The sequence below is a fragment of the Sarcophilus harrisii genome, chromosome 2 (genome assembly GCF_902635505.1).
Source record: "Sarcophilus harrisii chromosome 2, mSarHar1.11, whole genome shotgun sequence".
NCBI lineage: Eukaryota > Metazoa > Chordata > Mammalia > Dasyuromorphia > Dasyuridae > Sarcophilus > Sarcophilus harrisii.
In genome coordinates this window covers 55,229,741-55,244,400 of record NC_045427.1, presented here as the reverse complement: position 1 = coordinate 55,244,400, position 14,660 = coordinate 55,229,741, and the positions used below count along the sequence as shown (strand labels likewise).

At 42.1% G+C, this 14,660-nt stretch overlaps 1 protein-coding gene across 2 annotated transcripts in view; it reads right to left on the bottom strand.

Annotated features, from left to right (window-relative positions):
- The window catches only part of SMPD3 (sphingomyelin phosphodiesterase 3), a 255,911-nt gene that overhangs the window by 28,119 nt on the left and 213,132 nt on the right, over positions 1-14,660 (bottom strand). For both annotated transcript variants that reach the window (XM_003758442.3, XM_031950214.1), the window contains exon 4: positions 4,336-5,963. In XM_003758442.3, the coding sequence (XP_003758490.1) occupies positions 4,336-5,700 (1,365 nt within the window). In that variant the 5' untranslated portion in view covers positions 5,701-5,963. The remainder of the gene's footprint in view (positions 1-4,335; positions 5,964-14,660) is intronic.

The window sequence follows — 14,660 nt, the reverse complement described above, 5'->3', positions numbered from 1 at the left end:
ACACACACACACACACACACACACACACACACACGTGTATATATATCTATATCTATCTAAAACTATATGAATATGTATAAAACTATAAATGTGTTTATATTATATATATGTAACACTTAATGTAAATTCATACAACATGAAGTGCTTAAAAACAGATGAAAATTAAATGTTTCTGAATAATCATTTTAAATTTTCTAGGGGAGTTGGCTGTGAAAAAGAATTCTAGGGACATGGAGATATTCTTAAACTGTAAAGTCTTTGAAGACAGGGAGAATTTTGCTTTTGTCTTTGTATCTCTGGCATTTAACAAGGGCTTGGCATATTTAGTTAATGTTTTCTGAATAAAAATGGCAGGTCACAGGTGAGGTGAGGCAATGGGAATCACAGACAAGTTCTCGATAAAAGTTACCAAAATAAAATACAAAGAGATGAAGAATTAGTCCTAGGTGGGAAGAGGACAAAATGCTTTTCAAATTATTACTGACATGGACTGTGCTCTGGCCTGGTGATGCTGAGGTGAAGTGACAAACTCTTCAATCTCTGGGCCTTCAGTCCCTGAAAGCTCCTTTTTTAATGAAATGCAAGTTAATGGGACGCTATCCATTCTTATATAAGAAACGCTGCTTTTATGGGAAAGTAATTCTGGCAGCCACGACCAAAATATAATCTGTTAAATGCTGACAAATGGTGGGCAAAAATAGATGGAGTAGATCTTGTTATAACAGGAATTAATTTGATTTCACCACATTACACTCTGTGTGAAAAGCTCAGGATCTCATAGCAGAGAGTACACAGATTCAGAGGGAATGTCAACTCTCTCAAAGAAGAGCCCCCATTTTTTTACCTTATTGACCTGTCCCATGTTGTCATGAGAGAGAAATAGAGAGAGAGAGAGAGAGACAGAGAGAGAGAGAGACAGAGAGAGACAGAGAGAGACACACACAGAGAGAGTGTATTCATGAGGGATCTCCATTACTCTTCAGTCAAGGTAGGAAATACACATACTGTGCCATGTTCTCCTTTCCTTCTAGTGCCAATTTGTAATCCAAAACTTTTAAGCATTTGTGGTGGTCACAGCAATGGACTGAGAAAATGAAAGCCCTGTTAGCATAAGCTCTGTCTTGAGCCTCACAAGATATTAAGCACAGCTTCACAGAGCTGGATGTGACATTGTGTTCATTTATCTGACAGACATTTGCCAGGTACAGCCCTGTGCTGGTCTCTAGAGCACTGTTTGGTCCAGACCCATGACCGGCAGAGTTGGAGATGTCTTCTACTGCTGCTGAGGGCAATCCATTTATAAATTACAATCTTAAAAAGTTGCCCGAGACACTAAGAAGCCAGTGATCAGCTCATGATCATGCAGCCAAGACTTTACCTCAAGACTTCCAGACTCCAGGATCCGGCTCTAGTGACTGTCTGCCTTTAGGCACCTTAACCTGCATCCATCTAAGCTAATCTGTGCCGATTTTCCCATTGGAGAAACAGAGATGGAGAAAGTCAGTGACCATCCAAGGTCACACCTCTAGCTAGCCGAAGGGCTGAAGCCCCAATCCTCTGGCTCTGAGTCCGGTGCTCTGGCCAGGGCCCTTCTCTCTGGGTCTAGGTTTCCTCACTTCTCTGGGGATAGACTGGAATCCTTCCCTTTCCTGCTTGACATAAACGGGTAGAATGAGTCTTTGTGGGAAGGCTTGTGGAAGCAGACAGGGCTGGGGTCCCCCCCAGGACAGAATCCCACCTTCCACAGTGAGGAGTTGTGGGGTCCAGATCAATGCCCGAGTCTCCTGTTTCTCATCTTCAGGAAGATCAAATTGTGACGACCAGATGAGATGATGCACACAACAATGTGCACAGGCACCATGTGAATGGCAGCTCTCACTGTTGTTTTTGTCATGATAGCAAGGGATCAGTAACAGAGGAGAAGCCTGTTCCCTTAGAATCAGACGGCCTGGGTCCAGCCTCTGCTATTAACTAATTGGTGTGACATGTGTGCAGAAACTTTGTGGCAGGTCTTTTTGTGGTGGCGAGGAACTGAAAACTGAGGGGATGCCCATCAATTGGAGAATGGCTGTGTAAATTATGGTGTATGAATGCTATGGAATATTATTGTTCTGTAAGAAATGACCAGCAGGATGAATACAGAGAGGCTTGGAGAGACTTACACGAACTGATGCTGAGTGAAATGAGCAGAACCAGGAGATCATTATATACTTCAACAACGATACTGTATGAGAATGTATTCTGATGGAAGTGGCCATCCTCAGCAATGAGATGAACCAAATCAGTTCCAATAGGTCGGTGATGAAGAGAGCCATCTATACCCAGAGAGAGGACTGTGGGAACTGAGTATGGATCACAACATAACATTCTCACACTCTGTTATTATTTGCTTGCATTTTATTTTGCTCCTCTTTTGTTTACTGGTTTGACTCGATTTTTCTTGAGCAGCACAATAATTGTATAAATATGTACGCATATATTGGATTTAACATCTATTAAGGGGGTGAAAATTGGAACACAAGGTTTTGCAAGGGCTAATGTTGAAGAATTATCCATGCATATGTTTTGAAAAATAAAAAGCTTAATTTTTGTTTTTCTTCCCAGGTTACTTTTACCTTCTGAATCCAATTCTCCCTATGCAACAAAAGAACTGTTTAGTTCTGCACACGTATATTGTATCTAGGATATACTGCGACATATTCAACATATATAGGACTGCTTGCCATCTAGGGGAGGGGGTGGAAGGAGAGAGGGGAAAAATTGGAACAGAAGTGAGTGCAAGGGATAATGTTGTAAAAAATTATCCTGGCATGGGTTCTGTCAATAAAAAGTTATTATAATAAAAAAAAAAGAAAATTAAAAAAAAAAAGAAAAAGAAAAAGCTTAAAAAAACTAATCAGTTTGATAATACACAGGTCATTTTATCTGTCAGCCTCAGTTTCTTCATCTGAAAAATTATAATAATTCTTCTTGCTCTATTTGTAATGCTATTTTGAGGACTGGATGAAAAACTGTAAACAAACTGTTTTGTAACTATAAAGAGATCTTTAATTAATGGTGAAAATTTAAATAATAATTTAAATATTAACAATAATAAAACCATTCCTTCTAGCCTCTGATATCAAAAAATATGATCACATAATAGAGAACAGAAATAATTATTTGAGAAAATGGAAAAAAAACTTAAATATAACTTGACAAAGTATAGAGGGAGTGGAGAGAAACGAATTTCTCATGCTCAGTGAGAAGACAATACATAATGACCAAATTATCATGATCTAAAAACTCCCCCAATTACATTTAAATTAAAAGAAACAATTATTTTCAATTAATTACTGTTTAAATGAAACCACATTGTAGTAGGCAGAACCTCCCCCAAAGCAGCCATATAATGATGTGTGTGCCTGTTTTAGAAAGCAGTTGGGAAAGTACAAACCTAATGAAACACATCAATTAAAGACCAAATTAATGGGGAAATTTTAATGGACTTGAAGGCCCCTGAAATTCCAATCTATCAAATTTACCACCTTTAATCTGCACTAGCTCTCCATATCAATCCTCATTTAAACAAAGGCTGTAGCTAAGGAAGCGCATTCTCTGTGCACAGGAGCCGGCTCGCTGCTCACCTTTTCTGGCTAAGGAAGAGAGTTCTCCATGCACAGGAGCCATCTCCGTGCACAGAAGCCGGCTCTCTCATCACCATTCCTGGCTAAGGAAGAGCGTTCTCCATGCACAGGAGCCGGCTGGCCGCTCACCTTTTCTGGCTAGGGAAGAGCGTTCTCTGTGCACAGGAGCAGCTCTCTGCTCACCATTTCTGGCTAAGGAAGAGAGTTCTCCATGCACAGGAGCCATCTCCGTGAACAGAAGCCGGCTCTCTCATCACCATTTCTGGCTAGGGAAGAGCATTCTCTGTGCACAGGAGCCGTCCATGCACAGGAGCCGGCTCCCTGATCACCATTTCTGGCTAAGGAAGAGCATTCTCTGTGCACAAGAGCCGTCTCCATGCACAGGAGCAGCTCGCTCCTCACCTTTTCTGGCTAAGGAAGCGCGTTGTCCATGCACAGGAGCAGCTCGCCGCTCATCATTTTGCTGATCTGCAGTGGGCGTGTGGCCCAAGGTTTCCCGACCACAGTCTATAACCTCCTAAGCTTCACCTGCAGCACAGCCACACCCTGGGAGTTCTTGTTAGAGGAGGGAAAGTACCTTGATTTAGGTCAGCTGGTGGGTGGGAACCTGCTCCCCCAGGCTGATGCCCAGAATGGAGGGAACAGGAGGGCTTCCTAATCCGAAGGCAGACTAGCCGAGGGGGAAGCCGCAGGGAGAAGAGATCCTTACCTTAACAAACAAGGCTCCCTTTGAAGAAAAGGCGTCAGTCCCTCCTGCGTTGGGGTAACAGTGATAGACAGCATCCATGACTGGGTAGCGGCTGGCAAAAAGGAGGCCGCTGTTCAGGATCTTACAGGGGCAGGAGCTGCTGAAGCTCTTGCAGGAGCAGCAGCTGTTCAGGATCTTACAGGAGCAGCAGCAGCCGTAGATCCCGACATCGTACAGAATGTACTCAAAATATTGGTGGAGCTGGTCTTTCAACTTCCCAGCCGCCCTTTTGTCAAACACTTCCTGCAAGCACAGGAAGTCCAAGTTGGCAGGGAAAAAGGCAGAGATCTCATGGTCAAAGATCTCGTCCGAATGCTTCTTTTTGCGCAGGGACGTCTTCTTGAGCATGGAAGTCTTGTGGAGCAGCTTGTTGTTGACGGACCCTTGGTCCGTGGGGCTGTCCCCGATGCGGACCTTCACCAGGGACTCCCGGGAAGCCGTGTAGCTGTCTAAGCTTCCAGCGTCCCCATCCTTTGCCTTGTGGTTGGGGGTCTGGCCCTTCTGGCCCTCGGCTTTGTTCTCCGGAGGGGTCTCCATCTGGCAGTCCCCGGGGCCGTCGGCTTCTGGGTCAGACAGCTGGCCGCCGTCCTCTCCCCCGATCCGGATGATGCAGGCGTTGTCTTCGGCTTCCTGGAAGTCACCGCCCGCTTTGGGGTTCCTGTGCTCCTCGCTGTTGTTGGGGCCGCCGTTGTCCCCCTTGTACTCCATGGAGGTCGTTCTCTTGATGCCGGCGGGGACGGCTTTGTTGGGACCATCGCCGCCCTGGGGGGACGCCAGGCTGCTGAAGCTGGCCGCGCTGATAGAAGTGTTGGTTGGGGAGTCTATGTAGATTTTGATCTGGGGCCGGCTGGCCCCGTTCCGGATTCTCTGCCCGATTTCTTTGGCGCGGGCTTGCGTGTTGGAGAGGTTGTTCACCCTTGCCATGCATTCGGGGAGGAGACAGACGTTGGCAGTGCCGAAGCAGAAGCTCTTTCCCGGGCCCGTGGCCTTCCATTCGTTGAGCAGGATGCTTCCGCTGGCCTGACCCTTGTCTTCCAGCCTCGAGTAGATGTACGGCCGCCTACATAGCTGGAGCGGGTTCCACAGGAGGAACCCGCATATGGCACTGGGGACTGAGAGAAGGCAGAGGGCCGAGTAAATGGGGGCGGTGAAGATGAAGCGGAGGACCCAGCACAGGGAGCCCCTTTGGCACTTCTCATTGGTAGTTGGTATCAAGGAGGCCACGAATTTGTCCATAAGCCAGTAAAATGGGAAGATCAGAGCCCAAGAAATTCTATGCAGAAGGGACAGACAGCAGCAGGGAAATGGGGAAGTGTGTAAAACCATTGCAACTCAGTTGTCACGACCCGTTGAAGCCCTACTACATGGTGTCCAGGACGATGAGTGGTCCAAGCTAGTGGGTTGAGGGTGAGGGGGAAAGGCAAGGAATGGTTGTCAGTACTGGGTTTGCTGATGAAAGTCGTCACCTCCAAAAAAGATGGGCAACCAGACCATAGAAAAGGGGTCTATTGCTCTGTTCTTTGGGCCTCTGCAATCCTCCAAGGTCAGTCATTGTTCATTGCAAGGGTCCATACTGTGCCGGGGGAGAGCTGTGGAGATAAAAAAATGAATTTTGTCCTTAATGTTTATTAAGTAGCTGTCTGAAAAGCCATACAGAAAAGCAGCGAGCTTTTAAGAATGTAGTTTTAAAAGTCTGCATTTAATCAATTCCCCAAGCATTTCTTAATGGACTTTGGCTTATCAAGGCTTCTCTTTAATTTCTGTTCATTCATTGGTCCACTCAAAAGAGGAAAAAAAATCCCCATTAAGTCCCATATGCTAAAAATATTCTAACTGATGAGATGAGGGCTGCCGGGACTGACAATTGTGAGTTCCGTGGTTTTTGTGGGCCTAAAAACTTGATTGAAATGTCACCGTTAAATCATTTATTTTTCATTCTCTCCATTCTCAGAATAAACAGCTTCACAATGTGACATCTGCTAGGTTTCTGATTTGCTTTAAAGCAACTTTATACATATCTTATCACTTAAACAAAGATCACTGGATTGAGAGGGAACTTTAGGAGTTCATCTAGTATATTCCCTTGCTTCATGGAGGAAGAATTTAAGGTCTGAAAAGGGTCAGTAATTTGTAGAAAATCATATTTTGCAATAAGCAGCAAAACCAGAATTTGAAGTCAGGTTTTGATTTCACATCTACCACTCTTTCTACTGTATCATACCACCTCCCTAAATTTTGAATCAGTCTAAAAATGGCAGTGTTCTTGGAATAGCAGGTTGGTTATGAGTCCACACAGAGATATTAAAATATATGATGTTTTATTATTATATTATACTATGAGATATTAAAATATACTATAAGAACAAACATTTAATTACTTGGGATCAGTGATTATATTTCAATAGATAGCATTCATGCCATGATATCCCAAGAAATTCAAAGGAGGATCCAGGGCCAGAAATGAGGAAATCTATTAACTTCACATTTATTCTCATCCCGGCCTTTATAGGTAGGCTCAATGACTTTTTCTAAAGGAGCTACAACCAGGACAAGTGAAGGTATTGGACAGTTTGAAAGGAAATTTCATAATTAGGTGAGTTTCCTTCTTTTTTTCTTCCCCATCTCCCAAACAGTACATCATTGATTCAGAAAGCCTAGCTTTGAATTCTGCCTCCAACAATATGTGACCTTGGGCCAGTAATGCTTCCATTTTGGGCCTCAGTTTATTCCTCTGTAAAGTGAGGGCTTGCCATTTTTGTTGTTCTCTCCGGTACACTCCCTATATTAGACTGGGGGTCCAGAGCTAAATAGAATCTGCCCCAGAGACCGTTGCTTCCTTACTATTCCCATCTCGCTGCAGTTCGAGACCATGCTAGCTTTTGTGGCTGCCATATTACGCTGCTGATTTATATGGAGCTTGCTGTCCACTACATCCCCACGATGATTTTCAGACAAACTTCTGCCTAGCCAAGCCTCCCCCACTTGGATCTGTGATTCTGAGTCATCAGTGATTCTTAGAAAGATTTTATAGAATGAAAGATGTTGCATAATTGGAGAAGGGCCAATTTGATTCTGATTTTTTTTTTTTTTTAAAGGGAAAGTTGATGCAATCTATAGACCAAATTTTCCTGGCAGTAATCAAGTACACGCTATTCAAGGTACTTGGAATTAGTTATCACTGAATATTAGCATGGCTTCATCCAGAACAGTCCATGACAGAGCAGCCTCCTTTCCTTCTTTGACAGGGTAACAGGACTGGTAGATCTGGAGAATGAATAGTGGAAGAAGATTGGGCTTGGAATTAGAAGAGACCTGGATTCAAATTTCATCTTTAAAAACTGTGAGACCATGGGTAGGTCACTTAACCTTCTCAGCTTTACCTTTCTCATCTATCTGCAAAACAGGTGTAACAGTATTTGTAAGCTTTCCCTCATAGGGCGTAAAGAAGATAAAAATGTAAAGTTCTTTGCAAAGCTTAAAGCAACATATATGTCTGGCTGCTATAACATGACATTATATACCTGGATTTTAGCATTTGGCAAAGTCTCTCACACTACTGTTTTTAGGGTCTAGTTTCCTCTGGAGCAGACAGTAGCTGTGAGATCCACTTCTTGACTTTAATGTCTTCCAACTAACCGCTGTACAACACTGCCTCTCTCTGACAATGAGAGCTGTCCAATGGGCCTAGGGAAATAGTGGCTTCTCCTTCCACCCTTAATCAGAGACTAGAGATACTAGACTAAATGGCTTCTGAGATTTCTTTCAACTCATAGATATCTTTATTTTGTAGCCTTAATATTGATTTCATCCCTTAAAACCCATATGAGCTCCTTGATATTTATATGTCAAAAGCAAAAATGAATTAGATTTACCATTCTTTCTATGTTCTATGTTTCTAATGTTAGTCATTCGGATGAAAAAGCCAATTATTCTAGGGTAAAGATCACAAAGGTATAGGGAAAGAATCACATTTTTAGGTTTCATAATCAGACCCTGTATTGATGTATTCTGGATTGACTTAAATAATGTGAGAAATTGCTTAAAATATCTTAAAGCTTTCGGGTATAAGAGGAAGGAAGAAGGTCCTTTATCTCAAGCACCATTCATGTGAGATCGGACTGACCCAGTGACTATACAACACCTTTTTAAGGAAGGCCACCTCTAAGGGGAAGATATGTTACTATAAAGTAATTGTGAGAACTGCACCAGGGATGGATGGAGAGCAGAGAGAGATCTCCAGTCATCTTGATGATTCAGTTGTTTGGGTGCTAGGGTTAGGAAGACCTCAGGTCATTATTAGCTAGTATTGTTGTTTACTAATCTAACCCTTCATTTTACAAACGAGGATGGCTTGCTGTGGAAAAGAATGCTCATTTTCTCTGCCCTGCCCCACAGAGGTAATCTCTCACAACTCAATCATATCAGCTGGGGAAGGAATTCCAGGTAATTTAATTATTTTCTTATCCTTCTAAGTATATTGAAGGCATTTGAAACAATGGTCCTTAACTAATCTAGAAAACCTGGCACAGCGAAGCTTTCTTCCAACTACTATCTCTTGCTGAGACTTAGGGGGAAGATTTCCTGAGTCAAGGCTGCGTAATTTTCTTCTTTATGACCATATGAGTCCTTACCTTGTTATTCAGAGGACAGACTCTTTGAAATATGAGTTGTATTATTCATTTTTTGTATAAGAACATCTAGTTTGGGGTTTTGCACATAGTAGGTGCTCAGTAAATATTTGAGTGGCTTTAATCTTTGAAAAAATTTTTAGATCACACAGGCAGCTAAAGGAAGTATCACTAGGGATCCTGTTCTTGACAGTGCTGTCAGGAGAACAAGGTGTGTATACTTGGATACAAGCTCTTTTGCTAATATCCAGATGTGATGCTACTTTAAAAATTAATGTTTTTGAAGTTTTGGAATTTTCTAATGGGAGTTGATTATAGCCTAATGGAGATTACAAATCATTTAAACAAATAACAAAAATAGCCCTAAATAAACACTGATCTTATGGAGTGGGAATTGGAACAATTTTCCTTGATTCCAGAAGATGGAATGAGGATATATGGGTAGAATTTTTTAGGGCAAATTTTGGATTAAAATAGGAAGACTCCTCTCAAAAATTATAGCTCTCCAACAGTAGAATGGACTGCCTCAAGAAAGAGTGAAGTATCTATCACTGAAGGTCTTCAGATGGAAGTCGGATGGACTACCTGGCAGGTGTATTATGATTTAGGTGGATGTTGGATTATAGACCTCTAAAGATCCTTCTAACCAAGGGTATATGAAAATGAAAGAATGTAAGTATTAAGGGCTTGTTTCTTTGTTGTAAAATTTTTTTGTTTTTTTGTTCTGTAAATACTCTTTCCCCCCAATAAAAGGTGGTAGTGGGGGAAGTTACAAGCTCCCTGACCTGGATAGGTTGTTCATTTATTTACCTGGTGAAAGGGGAAGATTGAATCAGGTGACATCTTAACGTTCCTGTCAACACTTGGATTCTTTCAGTCTATCACAGAACCATAAGGACATATCTAGAGTTTGGTTTAGCTCAGAGTACAAAATTTTAAAAGGGACCTTGATGAACTGGAAGACATCTACAGGAGAATGGCCATGATGGTGAGAAAATCTGGACCATAGTCATATGAGAATTAGTAGAAGGGATGTTTAGCCCAGAGAAGACTTTATAGGGCCATGACAGTTGCCTCCCAATATTTGAAGGGCTGTCATTTGGAAAACTGTTAGAATTGTGATGCATGGCTCCAAGAGGATGGAAGAAAGACCAACTACACAAGTTACAGTGAAACAAATTTTGTCTTAATATAAGGGTTCCCTAACAAATAATTGTTGTTATTCAGTCATTTTTCAATTATGTTCAGTTCTTTGTGACTCCAACCGGGGTTTTCTGGGCAAAGATACTGGATTGGTTCATCATTTCCTTTTTGGTTCATTTTATAGATGAGGAAATTGAGGGAAACAGGGTGAAATGACTTGTCCAGGGTCCCACATTTATAAGTGTCTGACGCCATATTTGAATTTGGGGAAATGAGTCCTAGATTCCTGGTCAGGTGCTGTGTGCACTAGGGAACCACCTAGTGTCCCTCCTAATAATTAGAGCTGTGCAAATAGAAATGCTAATGATGAATAAAAAGTTTTTTTGGTGAGCTCATGGTGAGCTTGGAGACGATTTGGTTAGCTTCAGGACTGTCTATTACAATCCATTGTGATTTGAGCCCATATTTACTGTGTCCTCAGAAATCTCACCCCAGTTTTTGTTTAGGTGAGTCTACAAGAAAAGGCTTCAGTTTCCTTCCCCACTAAAATCCCTGTAATACTGCAGGTTACATTACCTCATCATTTTTTTCTTTTGAATACTTTCATTTGTATCAAATCCCTTCATCCCCACGCCTAGAGCCTTCCTGGTCAAGGCCGGCTTTCTCTTCTGCAGGTGACTTCTACATTGTTTAGTGACTGAACCCTTGTCTCCTCCATGTGGCCTGGGTCTCTCCTATCCACCAGGATTCATGCCCGGGGCTGAGTTGTATTGCCACTGGGATGCTGTTAATGATGATGATGTAGCACTCTATCATCCCAGAGGTTTCTGCCTCCCTTTTTTCACAACTATCCTGGGGAGTAGCCAGAGCAAATCTTCACCAAGTAATATGTCCACTCCTTACTCTCCTGACCACCCTCCTTGGCTTTCAAGGAAAGAACAATTCCTCCACTATCTCTCATTATCTTCCAGTTCAGTGCCAAGCCATGCATTTTTATCCTTCAGGCTTGCCCCTGCCTCCTCATGAGGTGAGGATCTGCAGCATCTGCTTTCTCTCCCTGACCTCTTCACTCCTTTCTATGCTATTGGTGGTCTGCTGCCACATGCTCTAATCCCTTCTTCTCTCAAGAAATTTCTTCACAAGCTGCTGCCACTTTTACTGTAAATATTTATAAGAAAATGCCAAGTGCTCCTGGGCAGCCTGTCTTTTATTCTGAACTTTGCTAGACCCTAAATTAAAATCTCATCTTTATGAGATTTTTTTAAAAATGCTAAAGAATTTCATTTGTTGTTAAGCCTTTTTGGTCAGGTCCAACTTTTTATGACTCCATTTGGGGTTTTCTTGGCAGAGTGGCTTACCATTTCCTACTCTAGCTTGTTTTTTTACAGATGAGTAAACCCAGGCAAATGGTGACATGACTTGCCTAAGGTCACATAGCTTGTATCTGAGGCTGCATTTGAACTCAGGTCCTTCTGACTCCAGGGTTAGAGCTCTGCACATGGTAACTCTACCCAGCTGCCCAAGCATTTAACTTGGTAGTCTGTTTTATAAATAATAATAAAGCCCCTCCTCCCTTCCTCTAGCTTCCCTTCCCCAGTCCCAGCAAACAGCCTGCCCTAGCAGGATGAGCATAGGCTTTGGAGCCCCAGGGCCTGGTTCCTAGTTGCAATACCTGTAGCTGCTAAGACCCATTTGTCTGCCTGGGTCTCTCTTTCCCCATCTGTAATATGAAAAGGTAGGAGGAAGTGATCTTCACGGCTATAATCCTTTAGCTTCTTTAACATTTGGATTCTCTCCTTGTCTTTATGCAACCATTTCTATGAAAATATATCCAGTGCACAATCCTCTGGGGGGTATTTGGAGAGAAAGAAACTAGGTAAAACCTTTGTTTACCACTTGACAGTTAGCCTACGGGAACCCTTCCAGCTGTAGGCCTAGGACCTGCCAATAAGAGAGGGCAGGTCCTGGGTGTCCAGGAAAACATTTTGACTAACTTAATTCATTTTCAGCACCGCTCCTACTACATTTCTTGTCTTTCCCAAAGAAGAACAGAATCTCTCACTCTTTAACTATCTATTTATTGTCCAGACCTGTGATTTCAGCAATGTGGTCAGCTCCTTCTATAGCCGTTCTTCCAAAGGCATTTGTTAAGTATATTATCTATCTTATATTATCTATATATCTATGTGTATATCTATAAGTATCTTCTGACCACCCCACGACCTTTCTTCTGAGCTGAATCTGCATTGCTACCATAGTCTACAGCCCAATTTCTTTCCTTTTGCAAACTTGATTTTTGCTATTACTGTTGCATGCACAGAAAAGGAAATCTCATTCATTTTGTATATCATCTCCAGTGTATTAGATTACTGATGCTGATCATGATAATGATGATGATGATGGCAGCAGGGTGAAAAGAATCTTGTACTTGGGATTGAGATTCAGGTCTCTGCTCTGATGCTATATTGCTGTGTAATTGAGGACAACGCTTTGAGCCTCAGTTTCCCCAACTGTAAAATAAAGGACCTGCCAATTTCATAGCAGCATTTTAAGGACCAAGTGAGGGTCATGAACAGAAATTACAAAGCAAATAATCTGTAAATATCAACTATTAATAAAAATTGTGGTATATTTTCTAGACATACTCATCAGGTACAAATCTTACTTCTTTACAACATTATTCTCCTAACAGAACAGATACTCTATGCTATCTTTGTGTACAAAAGTTAGTCTACACTGGATGGAGCTCGGCTCCTTACACTGGGATGCAGGGTCTCTCTGGCATTGTCTCACAGACAGTCACCTTATGCCATTAGCCTGACACACTGTGCTTTTAGCTATGATTTGTTCAAGATTCAGAACAGGGAAATCTGACCTTGCAGGTCTCCTAGTAGCAAACTTTATTCCTTCTCTTGTCTGGATTTCTGTACTTTTTAGCTTTTCTCCTGGACTTTGGTGATTTCCTACAGTTAATCTGAGTCAATCAAATCCAACTCACTTGTATGTCATGGCATCATTGCCCTGATCCATGGTCCTTTTTAAAAATGAAGGATGAACAACAATAACAATAGTCAACTCATTCTCTTATTTTCTTGGTGCTTTTCTTGCCTTGGGTTGAATTTCTTGCTAATGAGCCTCTATTTGTCCAGCTGTTCCTCCCAGCAATTTCCCCTGGGATCTAAGGTTTTAGAGCCAGAAGGCCCCTTGGAGATCATTAAGTAAAACTCTCAATTTATAGATAAGAAAACAGGCCCTTGTCCTCGGGTCCATCATTAGTAAATAGCAGAGTTGGGGTTCAAATCCAGGTTCTCTAATTTTAAACATTAACACTAGATTTTTATAGAACACTAAACTTTTCTGAGCTTTAGATGCAATATTTCATCCTGGTACGTAGACCTCCATTTTATCCATGACAAAACTAGGGTTTAGAGTGGTGAACTGGTGTTCATTTGGCAAATGGGAGGGGCAGGGTTTGAAACCAGATTTTCCTCACTGTAATCCAAGCTCTCGATCAATTATCACACATTCAACTACAAGGTGCTTTTGGCTACACCAAGTCCTTGCATCCCATTGGCCACATGAGCCATACCTGGGAATTCTAGGTATTGTGGCAAAACCAGCTGGTCAGGGGTAGTGGCTGGGGTGGGTAAGGCACATAAACTATACTTATTACTATGCATGGGTGAGGGATTCTGGGAAGGTTAGTGGGAAGGTGCAGCAATCAGACAGCTGGCACTATGGGAAGGGAGGTGGGGAAGTCACTCTCTTCCCATCTCTCCTGGATATAGGTCTGTGGGCAGAGGCCTCGTTGCCCCATGCTAGTTCCCGCTAGGACTACTGCCTTCCTGTCATTTCCATGGAGCTTCTCCTTCCCTCTCCTTTGCTCTTGGATATTTAGAACAAAGGCAAGCTCTGACTTCAAGGCCTCAGCAATACTACATGACCTGCAATGCTGGGGAATCCCCAAGCAGGCTAGGGGATAGAGCAGACTTCTATTCTATTGATTATACAACCCCACTGTGTTAGAAGGATGCTTGGGATACAAATTTATCCAAAATGGTTTTATTTTTAGCTAAGAAAGAAGTCTGTGAACAAAAGGAAAATTATATCAGTTATGAAAAAAAAATCCAACCATCCCCCCAAAATTCTAGCATTTCAGCAAGATTAAAAACTGACATGCTTTAAAAGGAGAATATTCAGAGTTTTGAAAACCACTTCTGGAAAACATAGTTTTATTTCTGCTCCTGTACAAGTTCAACCCTCACACGTGAATGATCTAAAATTATCTAAAAGGAGCTCCTCTCCTTTAGCTTTGGTGAAGGGATGGCCTACTTGGTGACTTTAATCTCAGGGTTCAGCATAAGACCATTGAAGATGATAGGAATGAGATCTAGAAAGGCCCTTACAAATCATCTCCTATGATCCTCATTTTATTATTGCAGATAAGAAACCTGAAGCTCAGAGAAAAAATACAGTGACCCCCTTCTACAGCATGATTTTCCCTATTGTGGTTTT